This window comes from Rana temporaria, chromosome 5, assembly GCF_905171775.1.
Source record: "Rana temporaria chromosome 5, aRanTem1.1, whole genome shotgun sequence".
NCBI lineage: Eukaryota > Metazoa > Chordata > Amphibia > Anura > Ranidae > Rana > Rana temporaria.
This window is the reverse complement of record NC_053493.1, coordinates 143,884,378-143,904,899: the sequence shown is the minus strand read 5'-3', so window position 1 is coordinate 143,904,899 and position 20,522 is coordinate 143,884,378. Positions and strand designations below refer to the sequence as shown.

The 20,522-nt window shown below is 41.4% G+C and overlaps 1 protein-coding gene across 1 annotated transcript in view; it reads right to left on the bottom strand.

The window, feature by feature from the left end:
- The window catches only part of VPS41 (VPS41 subunit of HOPS complex), a 377,598-nt gene that overhangs the window by 82,897 nt on the left and 274,179 nt on the right, over positions 1-20,522 (bottom strand). The window contains exons 16-17 of the mRNA XM_040353190.1: positions 18,407-18,488; positions 11,107-11,199 (exon numbers count right to left, since the gene is read on the bottom strand). Coding sequence (XP_040209124.1) covers positions 11,107-11,199; positions 18,407-18,488 — 175 coding nt within the window. The remainder of the gene's footprint in view (positions 1-11,106; positions 11,200-18,406; positions 18,489-20,522) is intronic.

The following is a 20,522-nucleotide window of genomic DNA, read 5'->3' as shown; positions in this document are numbered from 1 at the left end:
CTATCCCCTATTTTGTAAACACTATACATTTTGCGCAAACCAATCGATAAACGCTTATTGCGATTTTTTTTACTAAAAATAGGTCGAAGAATACGTATCGGCCTAAACTGATGGAAATTTTTTTTTTATATATGTTTTTGGGGGATATTTATTATAACAAAAAGTTAAAAATATTGCATTTTTTTCAAAATTGTCGCTTTATTTTTGTTTATAGCGCAAAAAATAAAAACCGCAGAGGTGATCAAATACCACCAAAAGAAAGCTCTATTTGTGGGGAAAAAAGGATGCCAATTTTGTTTGGGAGCCACGTCGCACGACCGCGCAATTGTCTGTTAAAGCGATGCAGTGCCGAGTCGCAAAACCTGGCCTGGGCATTAAGCTGCCTAAAGGTCCGGGGCTTAAGTGGTTAATAATGGTAACCAAAACAAATAGAGAGTATGAATCTCCTTAGAGGGCACACAGACAGCATTTAAAACTGATAGGTGTTCAGAAAATTCTCCCCTCTAACAACAACTTTAACCACTAGCTTACCGCCCGCCGTCATATGATAGCGGGACAATAAGCCTCTCGTTCTGGGCGGACGTCATGTGACGTCTTCGCCTTTCCAAGCCACTAGGGATCGCACGCGTGCCGCCGGTGGTGTGCGCACACACCACGTCACTGGGGACCTAATGCGCATGCCCGGCGGCCTCGATGACCGCCAGGCACCAGCGATTGCTGGTAAACATACAGATCCACGTCCTGTCAGGGAGAGGAGACCAATGGTGTGTCCCTTGTACATAGGGACACTGATCGATCACCTCCCCCAGTCAGTCCCCTCCCCCTACAGTTAGAATCACTCCCTAGGGTACACAATTAACCCCTTGATCGCCCCTTAGTGTGAATCCCTTCCCTGACAGTCACATTTACACAGTAATCAGTGCATATTTATAGCAATGTTAGCTGTATAAATGTGATTGGTCCCAAAATAGTGTCAAAAGTGTCCGATATGTCTGCCACAATATCGCAGCCATGATAAAAATCCCTGATCGCCGCCATTATTAGTAAAAAATAAAAATAAAAATTCTAGAAATCTATCCCCTATTTTGTAGACGCTATAACTTTTGTGCAAACCAATCAATATATGCGTATTGCGATTTTTTTTATACCAAAAATATGTAGAAGAATGCATATCGGCCAAAGCTGAGGAAAAAAATTGTTTTTATATATATTTTTGGGGGATATTTATTATAGCAAAAAGTAAAAAAATATTGCTTTTTTTTTTTTCTTCAAAATTGTCGCTGTTCTTTTGTTTATAGCAGAAAAAATGAAAACCGCAGAGGTGATCAAATACCCCCCGTAGAAAGCTGTATTTGTGGGGAAAAAAATATAAAAATATCACTTAGGTACAGTGTTGCATGACAGCGCAATTGTCATTCAAAGTGTGACAGCACTAAAAACTGACAAATGGCTTGGGCAGGAAGAAGGTGAAAGTGCCCTGTATTGAGGTGGTTAAAAAGGTTTTGCCTTTAGATATACTTTAGGGAGATGGAAATGCTGATGTAAACAGCAATTTTCTCTAATGCTGCGTACGCACGACCATTTTAATGGTCTAAAATACACACGATCGTGAAAATAAATGCTCGAGCAAAGCGTGGTGACGTACAACGGCACTATAAAGGGGAAGTACCATCCGGATGGCTGCTTTTGCTGATTTTGTGTTAGTAAAAGTTTGGTGAGAGACGATTCGTGCTTTTCAGTCTGTTACAGCGTGATGAATGTGCTATCTCCATTACGAACGCTAGTTTTAAGAGAACGAGCGCTCCCGTCTCATAACTTGCTTCTGAGCATGCATGTTTTTTTTTTCACATCGTTAAACCCTCCACACGACCATCTTTTATGACATGAAAAACGACAACGTGAATTTTTAACCACTTAAGGCCCTTGGCTGTTTTTCAAATTTGGCGTTTACGAGACTAAAACAGTTTTTTTTTGCTAGAAAATGACTTAAAACCCCCAAACATTATATATTTTTTTTCTGACACCCTAGAGAATAAAATGGCGGTCATTTTAATACTTTTTGTCACACCGTATTTGCGCAGCGGTAGCAAAAAATGCTCTGGAGCCCACACACAATAGTTTTTAATGACATAAAAAAAAGTAATTTTTCACATTGTGCGCCCTCTGGTGGCTCTCCTGGGCAAAGTCGTATATGTTCCGGATTCTGCCCAGTATATATGCGTGAGCCAGTCAGGAACCGGTTAAGGAGCACAATACGATGATACTTAAACAAAAAAAGTTGCATGGTCAAGTTGCCAGAAAGAACCCTTTACTGTACAAGTTCCACAAAAAAGCCTGGTTACAATATGTCCAACAACATCTTGACATGCCTCATTGGCTTTTTTATGGTATTGGCACAGTAAAGGCTTCCTTCTGGCAGCTCAACCATGCAGCTCTTTTTTGTTCAAGTATCGTTGAATTGTGCTCCCTAAAAACCACACCGTTTTTTTGGAGAGTAGCCTGTATTTCTCCTTCGGTTACCTGTGGGTTTTTTTTCTTGTATCCTGAGCAGTTTTTTCCGCCAGTTGTGGCTGCAATCTTTCTCGGTCTACCTGACCTTGGCTTGGTATCAAAAGAGACCCTAATTTTCCACTTCTTAATAAGAGATTAAAAAGTACTGACTAGCATATTCAAGGCTTTGGATATCTTTTTATATCCTTTACCATCTTTGTAAAGTTTCATTACCTTGTTACGCAGGTCTTTTGACTGTTCTTTTCTACCTCCTCATGGCTCAGTGTCTAGCCTGCTTAGTGCATCCATGTGAGATCTAACAAACGAATTGACTATTTATACACAGACACTAATTTAAAAAGCCACAAATGTAGGAAATTAAACTTTAATTGCCATTTTAACTTGTGTGTGCGCCACCTTCTTTGACTGTACCAAGGCCAAATATTCCAGGGTATGTAAACTTTTTATATGGGCCCATTTGGGTGATTTCTGTTATTATGTTACTATTATGATTTAAAAAGAATCCAAAACACAATGCGATAATAAATGGCTTCATATGATTTCTATCCTTAAATAAAAGACAGTTTTTTGGCATGATCAGTCATGTTTTCAATAATAATGCCAAAATGTCTGCTAGGGTATGCAAACTTTTGAGCATGACTGTATATAGAAATGCAAGTATATACAGTAAGTGCAGACAAGCACTCAAATTTGCTCATGCAGTTTTAAAAATGTGTGCTTTAACAATCTCACCTACATACATAGATGCAGAGAAATCTTAAAGTGAAATTCCAGGCTAAGAACAAACCAATTTTAAAACTTCCCCACCCCCCTTTTAACACCTATACTAACCTATAGAGAAAAAAGATATTTTTTGTTCAAGTATTGTTGAATTGTGCTCCCTAAAAACCACACCGTCTTTTTGGAGAGTAGCCTGTATTTGGGGCGGTTTTAAGCTTTGACCTGGAATGCCATTTTGAAATGGTTCTAAAGTCAAAGGCCGGCCATAGACCATACGCTGCAGGAAAGAAAATTGCTCAATTCCCTCATCAACACTGACTTAATCCCTCCTGCGGAGTCATTGTGTGCTCTCCGCGATGGGTGCAGTGGGGAATGCCATCCTGGCCAGAAGGACATAGTGATTACTATGCTAGGGGTTATAACATCTGCTAGCAGTAATCGCATATAAAATCCAGCAGGCTGGTTGTACCCAAGTTGATCGATCAACTTGCGTACATTCAACCTGCCCATACATGCTGAACCAGCTATGGTTGGATTAAAAGGATTGTAATGGCAGAAGTTTTTTTTTTATAGTAATGCATTCTATGCATTAAGATAAAAAACCTTTTGCAAGCAACAGCCCCCCTCATACTTACCTGAGGTCCATCTAGATCCAGCGATGTTGTAGAATTGTCTTGGCTGCCCGGAACTCCCCTCCTCATTGGCTGAGACAGCAGCGGGAGGGCATTGGCTCCCGCTGCTGTCAAAGTCAGTCAGCCAATCAAAAGAGAAAAGATAAGGAGAATGTGGCGCCATGTCTGAATGGACACAGGGAGAACTGGTAAGGGACCCGAGAAGAGGAGTTCCTGGGCTGCATTTTTTTTATTAAAAACAACAAAAACTTGACTTTACGATCACTTTAATTATTTTATACCTGAATTCATTACTTGCATTAGGGGAAAAAAAGTCCCACTACTTGTTATGCCACCCACACCACTAAACACTTATCTGACTCCTCATGCCAATCTAGCACTGTCATGTCTAGAACCAAAGAGGAGGAGGGGGGCTGCTCTGTGTAATATTGTTGCACATAGCAGGCAAGTATAACTTTTTTGAAGTGATACTAAAGTCATGTTTGTTATTTTTAACAAAAAAAATACAAGTTATACTCATCTGCTCTGTGCAGTAATTTTCCACAGAGCAGCCCAGATCCTCATCTTCTTGGGTCCCTCTTTGGCGCTCCTGCCCTCTCTCTCCTGTTGAGTGCCCTCATAACAAGCAGGTTGGGCACTAGGGCATTTAAAATGCCTAAAAACAACATATTCTGTGATGTGTAAAATGTAGAACAAGATTAGATTGTACTGGGACAAAAAGTATATTATTTCTATTTTCACAACTATTCATATATACTAGCAAATCATTTTTTTATTTTAACCTAAACGTTAAAATCTGTATGGTATGGATACCAAGATCAAAACCACAATTCACAAATAACAGGGAGTTGAAATCCCATTGATGTGAAGATTCTGCTCCACAGAATTTCCTGTCTGAATAGAAATCTAAAACCTTTGTGCATTGTAGGTTAAGCAATCAAAACATAATCATAGTTGTGCTCTCAATTGCCGAAGGATCCACAACTAGTTGGCTGTAAACCCCACTGGCTTTTAATCCACCTGGAAAGAACTCTCAGTATAATAACTAAGCCTCCTACTGAGTTACCCAACAAAAACACACACACTATATATATTTAAGGTAAAACATAAAAAGGAAAACTTTATTATTTCACAATAAAAAAAAAAATGTGTAAGCTTTAGCATATAAACTAAACATAAATGGATCTCTGGGCTTTTCTTCAGAGGGATGATGTTTTAGTATCCAGAGTAAGGAAAGGAAATCATCACAGAAGTAGGCGGTCGGCATCTAGTGGTTCATATAACCAGTATTATATAAGGACATCTAATACAACCAATACATAGAGACTGTAAAATGTAACTACAAGCATACACTGCTTTTTTTTTTTAAAGCTTGATTCTTATTTACTTTTTATTATGCCTGGTTTACGAACTATAGGAAACCCCACGCACAACCGATTAACTAGTTCCCAACCGGCTCGTGCAGATATACTGCGGCAGAATGGCTATCCTGGGTGAAATCCTGTATATATACAGCTTCGCCCAGGAGAGCCACCAGAGGGCGCGCGTGCACACCCAATGCACAGTAGGGAACCCGATGCGCATGGCCGGCGGGCGCGATCTTGTGCATGAGCGGCAGTACAGGGGTTTGTATGTGTAAACACACAAATCCCCATGCTGTCTAAAGAGAGATGACAGAGCGTGCTTCTACAAAGTAGAAACCAAGATCTGTCAAATCTCCTAGTTAGTCCCATCCCCTCCACAGTTAAAACACACAATAGGGAACACAGTTAACCCCTTCCCTTCCAGTGACATTTACATAGCAATCAGTGCATATTTAATGCACTGATTGCTCTGTAAATGTCAATGGTCCCAAACATGTCCGACCTGTCCGCCCCAACGTCGCAATACCTTAAAAAATCGCAGATCACTGCCCATACTAGTAAAACAAATAAAAACACCATATACATGCCATAAATCTATCCCATAGTTTGTAGACGCTATAACTTTTGCACAAACCAAAGCAATATATGCTTATTGCAATTTTTTTTACCAAACATATGTAGAAGAATACTGTCATGGACCTTGGAATGATGAAGGGTATCCCTTTGAAATCTGTTACACAGTGGGGGGTCTTCTGCTCTGTCTTAAGGCCAGACAGCTCCATTGTTCTGTGTCTGGCTATTGTGTACATTGATTGCCCCCAGGGGCTTCCGTCTTATTACACATAACAGTCCCTCCATTCAAGCTATCGGACCAATCCCTGCTGACTCATGTTCAAGTCCTCATTTGCATGCCTAAGAGGACCTGAAGGAGAACTCGATGTACTTTACAATTGACCAATAGAAAAGCGATTGTTGGGGGCGGGATGTTCCAAATTCTGTTTAAAAAGAGTGTTGTGTACTTCCAATAAAGGTCTTCCTGTTTGAACTTACATACAGCCTGCCTGGTGTTTTGTTCTAATGGATCCCGAACGGCACATAGCTGTAGTTCAGATCCCGGAGCCTTAGATGACCGAACCATCAGACGTTGCAATCTGCAAGCTGACTCAATAGTATCAGAGGAGTGTCGGGAGAGCGGAAGCAAGCGAGCAAGGGTCTCGTTACAAATACATATCGGCCTAAACTGAGGGAAAATGTATATATATATATTTTTTTTAAATGCGATATTTACTATAGCAAAAAGTAAAAGATATTGGCCCGGATTCACATACATCGGCACATATTTATGCGGGCGTAGCATATCTAATATACACTACGCCGACGCAGCGCACAGAGGCAAGCACTGGATTCACAAAGCACTTTCTCCCACTCGCTCTTAAAGATACACTGGGTTTCCTCGGCGTAAGCCAGCGTAGGTGGAAGTGGGCGTGAGCCATGCTAATGAGGCGTGACCCCATGCAAATGATGGGGCAAGCGCCATAGAAGTACTTGTCCGCATCCCTGTGTGCACGCTCAGAATCACGTCTGAACTACTCCCTAAGATACAACGGATCACTGTCTACGACGTGAACGTAACCTACGCCCAGCCCTATTCAGTAACGTAAACGACGTAAAATACGACGGCTGTGTTCCCTGGTCCATACCTTAGCATGAGTTGCGCCTCATATATAGGGAATAACTTTACGCCGGACGTACAACTTACGCAAACCGTGTATATTATGCGCCGGGCGCAAGTACATTTTCGTGAATCGGCGTAAGTCCCTCATTTGCATATGTGCATAGAAAATCAATGGGAGCGGCAAATACGTCCAGCGTAAATATGCACCCACGAGACAACGGCGTAGGCAAGTTACGTCGGTCGTAGGAAGCCTATTTTTAGGCGTATCTCAGATTGTGGGCACGGCGCACAGATACAACGGCGCATAGTTACACTTACGCGGCGTATCTCGAGATACGTCGGCGTAAGTGCTTTGTGAATCCGGGCCATAGTGTTTTTTTTCAAAATTGTCACTCTTTTTTTGTTTATAGAGCAAAAAATCAAAGCTTTATTTGTGGGAAAAAAAGAACGTAAATTTTGTTTGGGTACAACATCGCACAACTGCACGATTGTCAGTTAAAGCGACGCAGTGCTGCATCGCAAAAAAAACCCGGTCATTGGGCAGCCAATTAAGCGGTTAAATCAAAACCTTTCAATGTCTCCAGTCTTGTGTCCATCCATACATGGGTATGGTACTGTTAATGAGATGGCTTTTTAACTCCTCCCAAGGCAACGTAAGCGTTTTTGTCACTTCGTATGTGAAGAATTTACTAGGAGAAATAAAGGCCGCCTTTGCATACTTCCTTATGAAAGTACATGCTGTCTGGATGTCTTTGGCATCAATGCTCTCTGGGTCGCTTATCAGGAAAAAGAGTCAAAACTCCTAAACTGCAACCTTGGATTACTGGTTTAACCACCTCCCTTCCTTAGGATGTGCCTGTATGTTCTCGGGAACAAATAGTTATACCAGGATACATTTAAATAATAATAAAAAAGTAAAAAATGTTAAAGCTCCCACCCCCCACCCTCCGCGTAGGTCCTGCAAGCATATGTATATCCTGTAAGCATATGTATATAGTGATTTTATCACCCATGTGAGGTATCACCGCGAACGCCAGAGTGAGAGAAAGAACTCTAGTGCCAAGGCTTATAGTACCTGTCGCCGAGAATGTGTTTCCAGCACGATGGCATTGCGCTGATTCTCTGCAACATGGTGCCAACATCTCGCACTCACTGGAATAGGAAAAGCACATTCCAGCGAGCGCGTCATAGAAGCGACGGGGATCCGACTTGGATTCCCGCCAATTCTAGCCACGGCGTTTGGTATGAATCCTGAGGGGGAACTCCACGACAAATTTTAAATAAAAAACTGGCATGGGTTCCCCCCCAGGGGCATACCAGGCCCTTGGGTCTGGTATGGATTTTAAGGAGAACCCCTATGCCGAAAAAACAGCGTGGGGGTTCCCCCACAATCCATACCAGACCCGTATCCAAGCACGCTGCCCAGCCGGTCAGGAAAGGAGTGGGGACAAGCGAGCGCCCCCCTCCTGAGCCGTACCAGGCCGCATGCCCTCAACATGGGGGGGTGGATACTCTGGGACAGGGGGGCACCATGCGGTCCCCCCACCCCAAAGTACCCTGTCCCCATGTTGATAAGGACAGGGCCTCTTCCCGACAACCCTGGCAGTTGGTTGTCGGGGTCTGCGGGCAGGGGGCTTATCGGAATCTGGGAGCCCCCTTTAATAAGGGGGCCCCCAGATACTGGCCCCCACCCTAGGTGAATGAGTATGGGGGTACATCGTACCCCTACCCATTCACCTGGAGGAAAAGTGTCAATGAAATAAACACACAACACAGGGTTTTAAAATAATTTATAAGTCAGCTCCGGGGGTCTTCTCCGCTCTCCGGGGGGTCTTCTTCCATCTTCTCTGCGCTCCCCGGTTCTTCTTCCGCTTGCTCTCCGGTGCCTTCTTCGGGGCTGGCCGCCGATATCTTCTTTGAAGCTCTCTTACTAGCGGCAGCCAGCCCGGTCTTTGCGCCTTCTTTTTTTCTTCTTATGTTGACTCGACGCTTCCTCCCGCTGTAATGCCGGGTGTGCGAGGTGGCGGCGATTTATATAGGCCTCTTATGACGTCACAGTCCCAGCATGCTCCGGGACCTACGGCTGGGTTCACACTGATACTACACGACAGTGATACGACTTTCATCCTACTTTGCTCTGCGACATCAGTCCTACATCGATCCTACATTGGTCCGACATCCATCCGACTTTCATGAACAGGATACTACTTTGATCCGACTTTGTGATAGTCTGACTTGTTCTTTGACCAATCAAAACAATCCCAGCGTGAGATAAATTCCTTTTACTGCTGTTGTAATCATAATGTCGGATGTCAAATGTCGGATGGTTAGGACAAGGATCCTACTTTGATCCGACTTCAATGATATTCAATGCATTGCAATGCAATGCACTCCATGGCACCTCCAATATCTATGTGGCTGAAAAAAGTAAGGAAAATAGGGATAATGGAGAAACTCCTCCCAAGAACAATAGATAAGAAAGAGCAAATTAAAATGATATGGGCACCCTGGGAATTATTTGTACAATCGGAGGAAGGCAAATAGTTATTAGGGGAATAAGGATAAAGATTAACAGATGGAAGAAAGAAGGGAAATAGAAGAGAGATTATATTGCGTTCGGGGGGAGACAGCGGAGGGGGGGGAGGGTCGATGTATGTTTTTTTTTTTTTTTTTCTCCTTTATTATAATTTTTTTTTTTTTTCTCCCCGGTCTATGGATATCCACGGCCGGAGGAGAAGATGAGGTGGAGATGGGGGTCTAGAGGTGGGGATAAGAGGGGAGGGAAAGGAGGGGTTTAAAATGAGGAAGGAAGCGTGACAGGGATACTGAGGGAATTAGTCCATTATATAGAGAATATATGGATAATTAGGGTGGAGATGGAATACTTGGGGAAGTCGGAAATTTAGTTAAAGTAGTGAGTATTTTTGTTTATTATATCTCTCTTAGGGGAATGGTCTGAAATTATCAGTGATATAGATATTATAATCTCCTTTGGAAAGTAATTTATGAATAGAAAATAAAGTTGAAGAGAGAGAACAAATGTAATATCCATATATATGTTGATGTATAGGACTGTGCCTAGTCCTTTCCTTATGTTTTCTGTATCGCTTTCTTGCTCTTTGTTTTTGTTTTTGAAAAGAAACAAAATGAAAATAAAAATATAAAAAAAAAAAAAAAAAAGATATTCAATGCATTCAATGATATTCAAAGGATCAAAGTCAGACCAGAGTAGTACAGGGAGCATTTTCAAAGTCGGACCGACTTGTGTCAGACCAGTTAAGACGGCTCCCATAGGGAAACATTGATTTTCACACGTCATGCGACATGAGCTTCCAATGTCGGAGAATTTGTCGGACAAGTGTGAACCCGGCCCGAGATATTTCTGCAACTTGATTGGAGTCCACCTGTGGTAAATTCAGTTGATTGGACAGGATTTGGAAAGGCACCGTCTATATAAGGTCAAACAGTTAACAGTGCATGTCAGACCACAAGCCAAGCCATGAAGTCCAAAGAATTGTATGTAGACCTCCAAGACAGAATTGTCGAGGCACAGATCTGGGGAATGGAAGTTTGGAACCACCAGGACTCTTCCTAGAACAGGCTGCCTGGTCAAACTGAACAATGGGGGGAGAAGGGCCTTAGCCAGGCAGGTGACCAAGAACCCAATGGTCACTCTGTCAGAGCTCCAGCGTTTCTCTGTGGAGAGAGAACCTCCCAGAAGAACAACCATCTCTGCAAAACTCCACCAATCAGGCCTGTATGATAGAGTGGCCAGGCGGAAGCCACATCTCAGTAAAAGGCACATGACAGCCTGCCTGGAGTTTGCCAAAAGGCACCTGAAGGACTCTTAGACCATAAGACAAAATTCTCTGGTCTGAAGACAAAATTCTCTGGTCTGATGAAAAAATGATTGAACTCTTTGGCCTGAATGGCAAGCATAAGGAAACCAGGCACCGCGCATCACCTGGCCAATACCATCCCTACAGTGAAGCATGGTGGTGGCAGCATCATGTTGTGGGGATGTTTTTCAGCGGAAGGAACTGGGAGAACTGCACTCTGGGCAGTTGCCATAGTTTCTTTAGACTATGTAGTCTGTTGAGATCTTATTGGCTCTACAGGTATTTTACATACACCAAAAAAATAAACTTCAATTTGCAGTTTAAAAAACAAAACAAGTGATTAAAAAAATAAATGATCGATATACCTCATAATCAGTTATCAAAAATTCATCCAGGATCATTTCATAAATCGCAGGTCTTAGCCGTAAATCACCTCTTGGCAAATACTTGCTGATTGCCTGTAATAATTGTATAAGAAAAACATTTAAATGTAAAACTTTTCATAACCATAAAACTGCAATAAGCTAACAAAGTATTGTTATACATCTTATAACATTTCTAAAACACCTTCAACATCCAATAATATATACCAAATTTAGTCTACCCATGGATTTATATACATTTAATATACAGTTAAAAACAGTTAATATTACTCTTGCTAGCTATATTAAGTTTCTTATACAGTCGGTAGTGAACGTGTCACATGTCACACTGCCAGTGAGGAAACCATTGAGACTAAAATCCCATTGCCCTTAATATAAGTCATTCTGTGACTAACTAAAATGCTGTAGAAGTCACTAAACAATGAGATAATTAGCTCAGGCAGAAACTCCATAGAACAATGTAAGTTGAAAGTCAGTGGTAGAAAAATGATACATAATCACACTATGACATAAGCCTAAGGGGCTTTATTAAAGCTAAAGAAAAAGAGTCACAGCATACTGAATAGGACACTCTATCATCATAAAATGTAGTCCAATTATCTTTACTGTAGAGCCACATAAGAGAAGATACCATTGGAAGTAAAAAGAAGTTTAAAAAAGTGATATCAATGCAACCTAGGTATAGGCTAAAATAATATTTCCTTAAATTTTACAACTTATCAGCCAGCAGCATAAGGTTCTATAGGTCAAGGATATTTTATTTGTATGAAAAAAGGAACCCAACATATCTGGGGAGTTTACAAAACATTAAAGTAGAACTATACTCAATCAATATGTTTAATCTTTATGCTGCTAGCATTAGTAAATAGTAGAGGTGCACTGAAATGGAAATTTCAGAACCGAAACAAAACCGAAATAAAAAAAAAATGTCAGGCCGAAACCGAAACCGAAAATGACTTTTCTTTTGTTTTAAATAATTGTATGTTACAACAGTACAGTCGGATTGAAAAAATGTATGGAGCATCCTATTACTGTCCCCCCAATCGCCGCCTCTTGTTTCTTTTTTTTTTTATTACTTTATCACTTTTTTTTTTGTAGCTTGTCGTTTTTTATTTTTGTATAATTTTCTTATTTTTAATATTATTTTTCTTATTCTTTCCTTTTTAATTACATATTTTATTAATTTAATTATTATTTCTTATTTTTTTTACACTTAACTTTATTGCTATAACACAGGAGAAAATAATTCCCTGTGTGATAGAAATTGGAGGTGACAGGTTCTCTTTATTAACCCTGTCACCTCCAAAAACAGGAGTGCATTGGCGGCAGGGACAGGAGCCAGACTAGGCAGCCGGGAGGAGGAGGGGGGGGACAGAGTGGCAAAGATAGAGCCAGCCGAGGGAGGTGTGGGGGGGAAGGACGGATGGCTGCACAGTGCACACATGTTCTACTAGAAAAGAAAACAACTCACCGCCCGTATGCTGAAACTCTACGCTGCTCGCACACAGCCCCACCTCCTCCTAACCCCACGCTGTGATAGACAGAACACATCTCAGCATTAGACCCGCATTCTGTCTATCACAGCATGGTTAGGAGCAGGTGGGGCTGTGTGCGAGCAGAGCGGGACAATTTCAGTGTGTGTTTTATCGCTCTGCAATCCCGTGTTGCACCACTAGTCAAAGTTGTTTCGGCATTTCCCCAAAACCAAAACAGCTATTTTTATGTATCGGCCGCTGATATATCGGTGCATCCCTAGTTATTTATATTATTTATTTCTCAAACCCCCATTAAAACAAATGTCAACTTTCAATGGATTTTACACCAACATAGGGAATAGAAAATTTTCTTTGTTTAAAGATTACATCCCATTAAAGTTTACAGACCCTCATCTAACCCTCCCCAGCCTACATAAAATCATATCAGCCTATAAAATCAGTTCTATCAAGACAGAGGTCCTGCTATTACAGGGATCTCCAAACTTTTGAAACAAAGGGCCAGCTTACCGTCCTTCAAACCTTAAGGGGGCCGGACTGTGGCAAATGGGAGTGGAAAGTGTCCTGGCTTAATTGGGAGTAAACAATGCCGTAAGCTTGGTGGTCAATGGAAGCAAAAAAATTGCACCATTGGTGTCAGTGGGAGGAACCCTGCCCCATTTTTGGTGTCAGTGGGAGAAATAGTGCCCCATAATTGGTGTCAGTGGGAGAATTAGTTCCCGATCTCTAGTGTCAGTGGGAGGAATATTGTCCAATAATTGGTATCAGTGGGAGAACTAGTTCCCCATCTCTGGTGTCAGTGGGAGGAATAGTGCCCCAAGGGCAGGATAAATGCAAGCAAAGGGTCAAATTCGGCCTGCATTTTGAAGACCCCTGTACTTTTACATGTCTCCCATTCTAATTGATTATGCTTAAAACAAATTACCGTAAGTACTCACCATACTCCTACCTATCAAATTCTGTATAAAGCTTACTTCCCCCTGCTTTTTCAAGAGACTCAAAAACTGCTCAAGAATTCTTACAATACTTCCACAAAAACGATCCTTCCAAAAGTCCTCTATCTCCTTGACACCCTACCTGATCTTGGAGAATGCTTGTTATATCCCCAAGAATTCATACATAAAATTGTCATGTTCTGGTATAAATTACAATAGAAAAGTCATGTCCAAGAAATAGAACTGACCATACCAAACACAGTATTTTGGATCTGAATTTGTTTTCTGACATGTATGTTTCAAGTATGAATTTAAGTAAAACATAAAAAAGCTTTTCTGACATACTGACACACAATAAGCACAATACTATAAATTATTTTATAAATGTTCAAACAAATGTGCTTTCAAACTGTGTATGAACTTCCAGATTATAGACTGGGTAGGGAAAACAGCAGACAGATAGCCAGGGCAGCTATACAAATACACAGCAGTCAAAACAAAAACATGAAGGGAGAAAACAAGAAAGGGCTAACAAGCAGCCACGAAGATGTATTCTGCCTGCTTTAACTGGCAAATGAAATGGATACCAGGCCTGGAGGGGTATGCCTCCCTGATGCCTTATCACTTCAATAGGAAAAAATAAATTTAATCTCCATAGGTGAATTATTCATTTTCAGATGCTCAGCGCTATGAGCTGCATGTGTTATTCATAGAGACTGATACCTCTTCTTTGATGACTGCAGGCCAGCCTTAAATCTGGACATTAACTAGACAGAAATTATCTATCCACTTGTTACTATGGATTCTAGTACATTCAATAAAAAAAAAAAAAAAAAATCGCACTCTACCTGAACATTACTTTGGCTAAACAGGAAAAACAACCATAAAGATATATACAAAAAAAAAAAGATACCATACTTTTTATTTCCAATACAAGCTTGTAAACCTTTACACAAATATTTTCAGAAATTTAAAAAACAATAACATTCAATCATAATTAATATATACACTATGGGGCAGATTCACAAAGATCTGCACCCGCGCTGCGTATCTGAGATACGCTACGCCGCTGTAACTTACTTGGCAAATCTTTGAATCCAGAAAGAATTTGCGCCGTAAGTTACGGCGGCGTAGTGTATCTCTCACGGCATAAGGGCGCGAAATTGAAATGCGGCGAGTAGGGGCCGTGTTTCATTTAAATGAAGCGCGTTCCTGCGCCGAACGAACTGCGCATGCCCCGTCCGTCAAAACTCCCAGGGTGCATTGCTCCAAATGACGTCGCAAGGACGTCCAGCCCCATTCACAGACGACTTACGCAAACGAAATAACATTTTTCAAATTCGACGCGGGAACAACGGCCATACTTAACATTGGGTACGCCACCAGATAGCAGCTTTAACTATACGCCGAAAAAAGACGAACGTAAACGGCGTAAAAGAATGCGACGGCCGCTCGTACGTTCGTGGATCGTCGGAAATAGCTAATTTGCATACTCAACGCGGATTACGACGGGAACGCCACCCAGCGGATGCCGAAGAATTGCATCTAAGATCCGAAGGCGTACAAAGACGTACGCCTGTCGGATCTAACCCAGATGTCGTCGTATCTTGTTTTGAGGATTCAAAACAAAGATACAACGCGGGAAATTTGAAAGTACGCCGGCGTATCAATAGATACGCCGGCGTACTTTCTTTGTGGATCTGCCCCAAGATTGCCAAAAGTATTGGGACACCTGCATTTACATGCACATCATGAACTTTAATGGCATCTCAGTCTAATGCCGCGTACACACAATCAGGCATTCTGACAACAAAACCGTGGATTTTTTTTTCCCCGACGGATTGTTCGCTCAAACTTGTCTTGCATACACACGGTCACACAAATGTTGTTGGAAATTCCGAACGTCAAGAACGCGGTCATGTACAACACTACGACGAGCCGAGAAAAATTAAGTTCAATGATTCTGAGCGTGCATCACATTGATTCCAAGCAGGCGTAGGATTTCTGTGCGTCGGAATAGCATTTAGACAATCCGAATTTCCAACAAGAACGTTTGTTGTCGAAAAAAATGGAAAACCAGCGCTCAAACATTTGTTGTTGGAAATTCCGGCAGAAAATTTCTGATGGAGCCTACACACAGTCAGAATATCCGACCAAAAGCTCACATCGAACATTTGTTGTAAAAAAATCTGAACGTGTCTCAATATTGAGTTGGCCCACCCTTTGCAGCTATAACAGCTTCAACTCTTCTGGGAAGGCTGTCCAACAAGGTTTAGGAGTGTGTCTAAGGGAATATTTGGCCATTCTTCCAGAAGCACCTTTGTGAGGTCAGGCACTGATGTTTCTATAGAGTGGGTATAGAAAAGAATCCCCCCACATTTTGTTGCTTTGGCAGCCTGAAAGGAAAGAGACACAGTGTTTGTTTCATCCAGCTGTATTTATTCAGTGCAACTTACAAAGCCCAAGTGAAAGACATATCACCAACATGTCAGAAAAAAAAAATCAAAAACAGAATCACTGAGTTGGAAAAATAATCACCCCCTCCTAAAAATGACTTGGCTTTATCAATGCCTAAAAGCATAGCGAGGTCTATTATCCAGAAGTGGAAGGTACCTGGTACAACACAGACCCTCACTGGATCAGGACAATTCTCCAAAGTGGATGAAAGAGCCAGGAGGAAACTGGCCAGAGAAGCTACCTAGAGGCTCACAGCAACTCTGAAGCAATTGCAGGAATTTATGACAAAGAGTGGTCATTGTGTGCATGTGACAACAATTTCACAAACTCTCCACAAATGTGGCTTATCTGGGAGGGTTGCAAGAAAAAAGCCACTTCTCAAGAAAGGCCACATGCAGTCATGGCTGAGCTTTGCCAAAACACACTCTGAAGATTCTGAGGCCACCTAGAATGGGGGGGGGGGGGGGGTTATCGTCAGATGAGACTAAAATTGTATTATTTGACTTTAAAACCAAACAACATGTCTGACGGAAATCCAATACAGCCCACCATTCAAATAACACCATTCCAATAGTAAAGCATGGAGGTGGTATTATCCTGTTATGGAGATGTTTCTCTGCAGCAGGGACTAGAGCACTTGTCAGGATGGAAGGAAAAATGGATGATGCATTATACCGTCAAATTCTTGGGGAACATCTGCTGCCCTCTGCCAGAAAGTTGTCAGTGGAAACGTGGTTTACCTTCCAACATAGTGACCCAAAACGCACATCAAAAATGACCACACAGTGGTTGAAGGAGAAAGGTGAATGTCCTTGCATGGCCTAGTCAGAGCCTAGACCAGGGATATGCAATTAGCGGACCTCCAGCTGTTGCAGGACTACAATTCCCATGAGGCATAGCAAGACTGAGAGCCACAGGCATGACACCCAGAGGCAGAGGCATGATGGGACTTGTAGTTTTGCAACAGCTGGAGGTCCGCTAATTGCATATCCCTGGCCTAGACTTAAACCCCATTGAAAATATGGGGAATTGCAGTCCACAAACGGCCACCATCAAATTTACTGTAACTTGAGCAGTGGGAAACATTGCAAAGTCTAAATGCGAAAAGTTAGGAGACACATATACCAACAGACTGAAGGCTGTAATTAAAGAAAAAGATGGTTAATCAAAATAGTGGACACAAGGGGGTGATCCTTTTTCCAACTCAGTGATTCTGTTTGATTTATTTATTTTCTGACGTGCTGATATTCTGGGCCAGATTCAGAGAAGAAGTACGCCGGAGTATCTGCTGATACTTCGGCGTACTTTCAAATTTGCCGCGTCGTATCTTTAGTTTGAATCCTCAAACCAAGATACGACGGCTTCGATCCGACAGGCGTACGGCTTCGTACGCCTTTGGATCGTAGGTGTAATACTTTGGCGCCCGCTGGGTGGAGTTTGCGTTGTTTTCCGCGTCGGGTATGCTAATTAGCTGTTTACGGCGATTCACGAAGGTATGCGTGGCCGTCGCATTCTCTTACGTCGTCGCTAGTCGTCGTATAGTTAAAGCTGGTATTTCGTGGCCTATCTTTAGACTTGCCATGTTAAATTATGGCCGTCGTTCCCACGTCGAATTTCAAATTTTTTTTTTTTTGCGCAAGTCGTCCGTGAATAGGAAAGGACGTAACTCACGTCGACATTCAAAAAATGACGTCGGTGCGACGTCATTTAGCGCAAAGCACGGCGGGAAATTTCACAACGGAGCATGCACAGTACGTTTGGCGCGGGAACGCACCTAATTTAAATGATACACGCCCCATTTGAATTAGGCGGGCTTGCGCCGGACGGATTTACGCTACGCCGCCGCAAGTTTACAGGCAAGTGCTTTGTGAATCAAGCACTTGCCCATAAAACTTGCGGCGGTGTAACATAAATGTAATACGCTACACCGCCGGAATTCTACGTGAATCTGGCCCTTTGTCTTTATCTTGGATGTTATAAGTTGCACAACTGGATAAAACAAACTGTGCGTCTACCGTCTGTGTATATAATTCTAAAACACTCCATTCACATTTTAAATGAGTAGAGAAAATGTACATCTTTTAGTAAAAGCAAAACGCATGCATTTAGGGCTCAGACATGTGAGCAAGGCTGAGCAACAGGTTTGTCGTCTGTAGTTAAGGATCACTGTTCAGGCAGATATATTAGCTAGCCAGTCACTTTTGCCAGATACCACATTATCACTGGTCACAATAACCAGGCACCAAATTATGCTTTCCACAAAAAAAAAAAAAAAAAAAATTTAATTTCAATCACAGCAAACACTGGGATAGGAATAAAACGTGTTAATGTGGTATAGGAAGAAGCATTTTTAGCAAAAGCATTTGCCATTATTAAAAAAAATATTAGAAAAATTACCTTCAACTGTCCAATACTCTTAAAGCGGTACACCTCATCTTCCCAAAGTTTCATATTTTTGCCGAGTATTTTCTGACATTTCCTAATAATCAAATAAAAAACTTTATTTAAAATAACAAAATTATCTAGGCTTTTAGTAACAGAGTACAGAATGCAACAGTGTACAGTGCAAACACTTGGGGGTGTATTTATTAAAAAAAAAAAAAGGCTATTGTCTCATCAGGTTAAATGTTCTTCATACAGTAATTCAGGAAAATATTGTAATAAGGTTGCAAGATCAGCACAGTAAAAATGTTACAATAATTATCAGCTCCTGGCTATAATGCAGTATTTCCCTCATTCACACTATTATGTAGACTGAATAGCATTTTTCGTGGAGAATAAACAGCCTAAGATAAATATTTGCCCCCACAGAACAAATGTAGAAGACGCTTCACAGAATGAATAGCTCTGCATTTTTTATTTTTCTTTAAATATACGGCATGGTTTACAGCAGCTAATTGGCTACGCTAAGCTAAATTGTGATAGGCTGACATAAGCACAGGACTTTCGTTAATACTGTTAGTAAGGATTCACATAACTATATTAAATAAATATGTGCAGCACTCACCACCTTCAATTCATCAATTTCTATACAGACAACTATCTTATTAAAATAATGATATTCAAATAGTGAATGCATTAGGCTTTTCAGGCGTTTTAGCACTAAAAATAGTGCCTGAAAAGCACCTCTCAAGTCACCCCAGTGTGAAAGTCCGAATGCTTTCACACTGGGGTGGTGCGCTTGCAGGACAGGAAAAAAGGTCCTGCAAGCAGTGTCTTTGGGGCGGTGCGGGAGTGGTGTATACATCGCTCCTAAACCGCCCCTGCCATTGAAATCAATGGGCAGCGCCTGAAGCGCTTCGGCAGTTGTTTTTAGGGCGGTTTTAACCCTTTCCTCGGCCGCTAGCTAGGAGTTAAAAGCGCCCTACTAGTGGCATTAAAGTGACACTATAACTGCGTTAAAGTGACGCTATAACGGCGTTAAATCGCCACTAAAACTAGCAGCACTTTACCGCTGAAGTGGTCCGTGCCCCAGTGTTAAAGGGGTCTTCAGGTTAAAAATGTTTAGGCTTTAGAACCACTTTAACTGGCATGGTATGGTTGTATTTGCTGATTAACACATTTGGAAAAGCATAGTATTTTTGGTACTGGCCTTTAAAAAAAAAGCTCTTCCTACACATTGTGATAAATGTTCACTTTGAAGTGACCTTTACATGGAGCATCTCATTCTCTGCCCATAGAGTACAAGATCCTTAAACTGTGCTAATGATGGGATATGTAGCCTCCTGCTGAGGACAGCATAGCCTGCAGTCAGGCAATTTACTTTTCTTAAGTGGACTGCACAGTCTAACAATTTAAACCTGACTTCAGAGTATCTGATTACATCTTTTATCAATAAGGACAAAGTTATGTTTAAGGTATAACAGCGAGAAGGAAAGCTCTCTCAAGCTCACGTTTTCAAAATGCTTAAAACTTGCTCCTAATTTACCAATTTCTATTCCTGCAGACAATAGGAAGTATAACAGAATTCCATCTGTAAAACAAAGACCTAATACCATCTTTTACTCTACCCCTTGTGGCTACGTCAATTTGTGTCTGGACAGCCAGACGCATATCAGAAGTGTGTTGGGAGAAGCAGCGCTCATTAGTACATCTTACACACTCTGAAGATGAGATTATTAGATCTGAATGAGTAGTATTGTTAGATGTCAGCAGTGCTGTCATGGCTGCAAAGGCACCATTACCCAAAGATATACACAACTCACTTTCTCTTAATAATCTAAAAAACAAAAAACAAACAAAAAAAAAACTACAGAACACAACTAGTAGGAGGCTTCATAGCCTAAAAGGACTAACACCACAGGATAACAGGCTGCACAGTAAATTAAAACACTAAACTATTCAGAATTTTTTAAAAAAATAAATTGCTAGAAGGTAAACTTTTATTGCAGAAGAGACTGTCGCCCATGCCAAAACCGATTCTTCCTTGCCTGTTAGCAACTTTCTTCTGATTATAGAAAAGGTAGATCAACCAGCGCAAATACAACCTAAAAACAGCCGCTGGAACACTAAT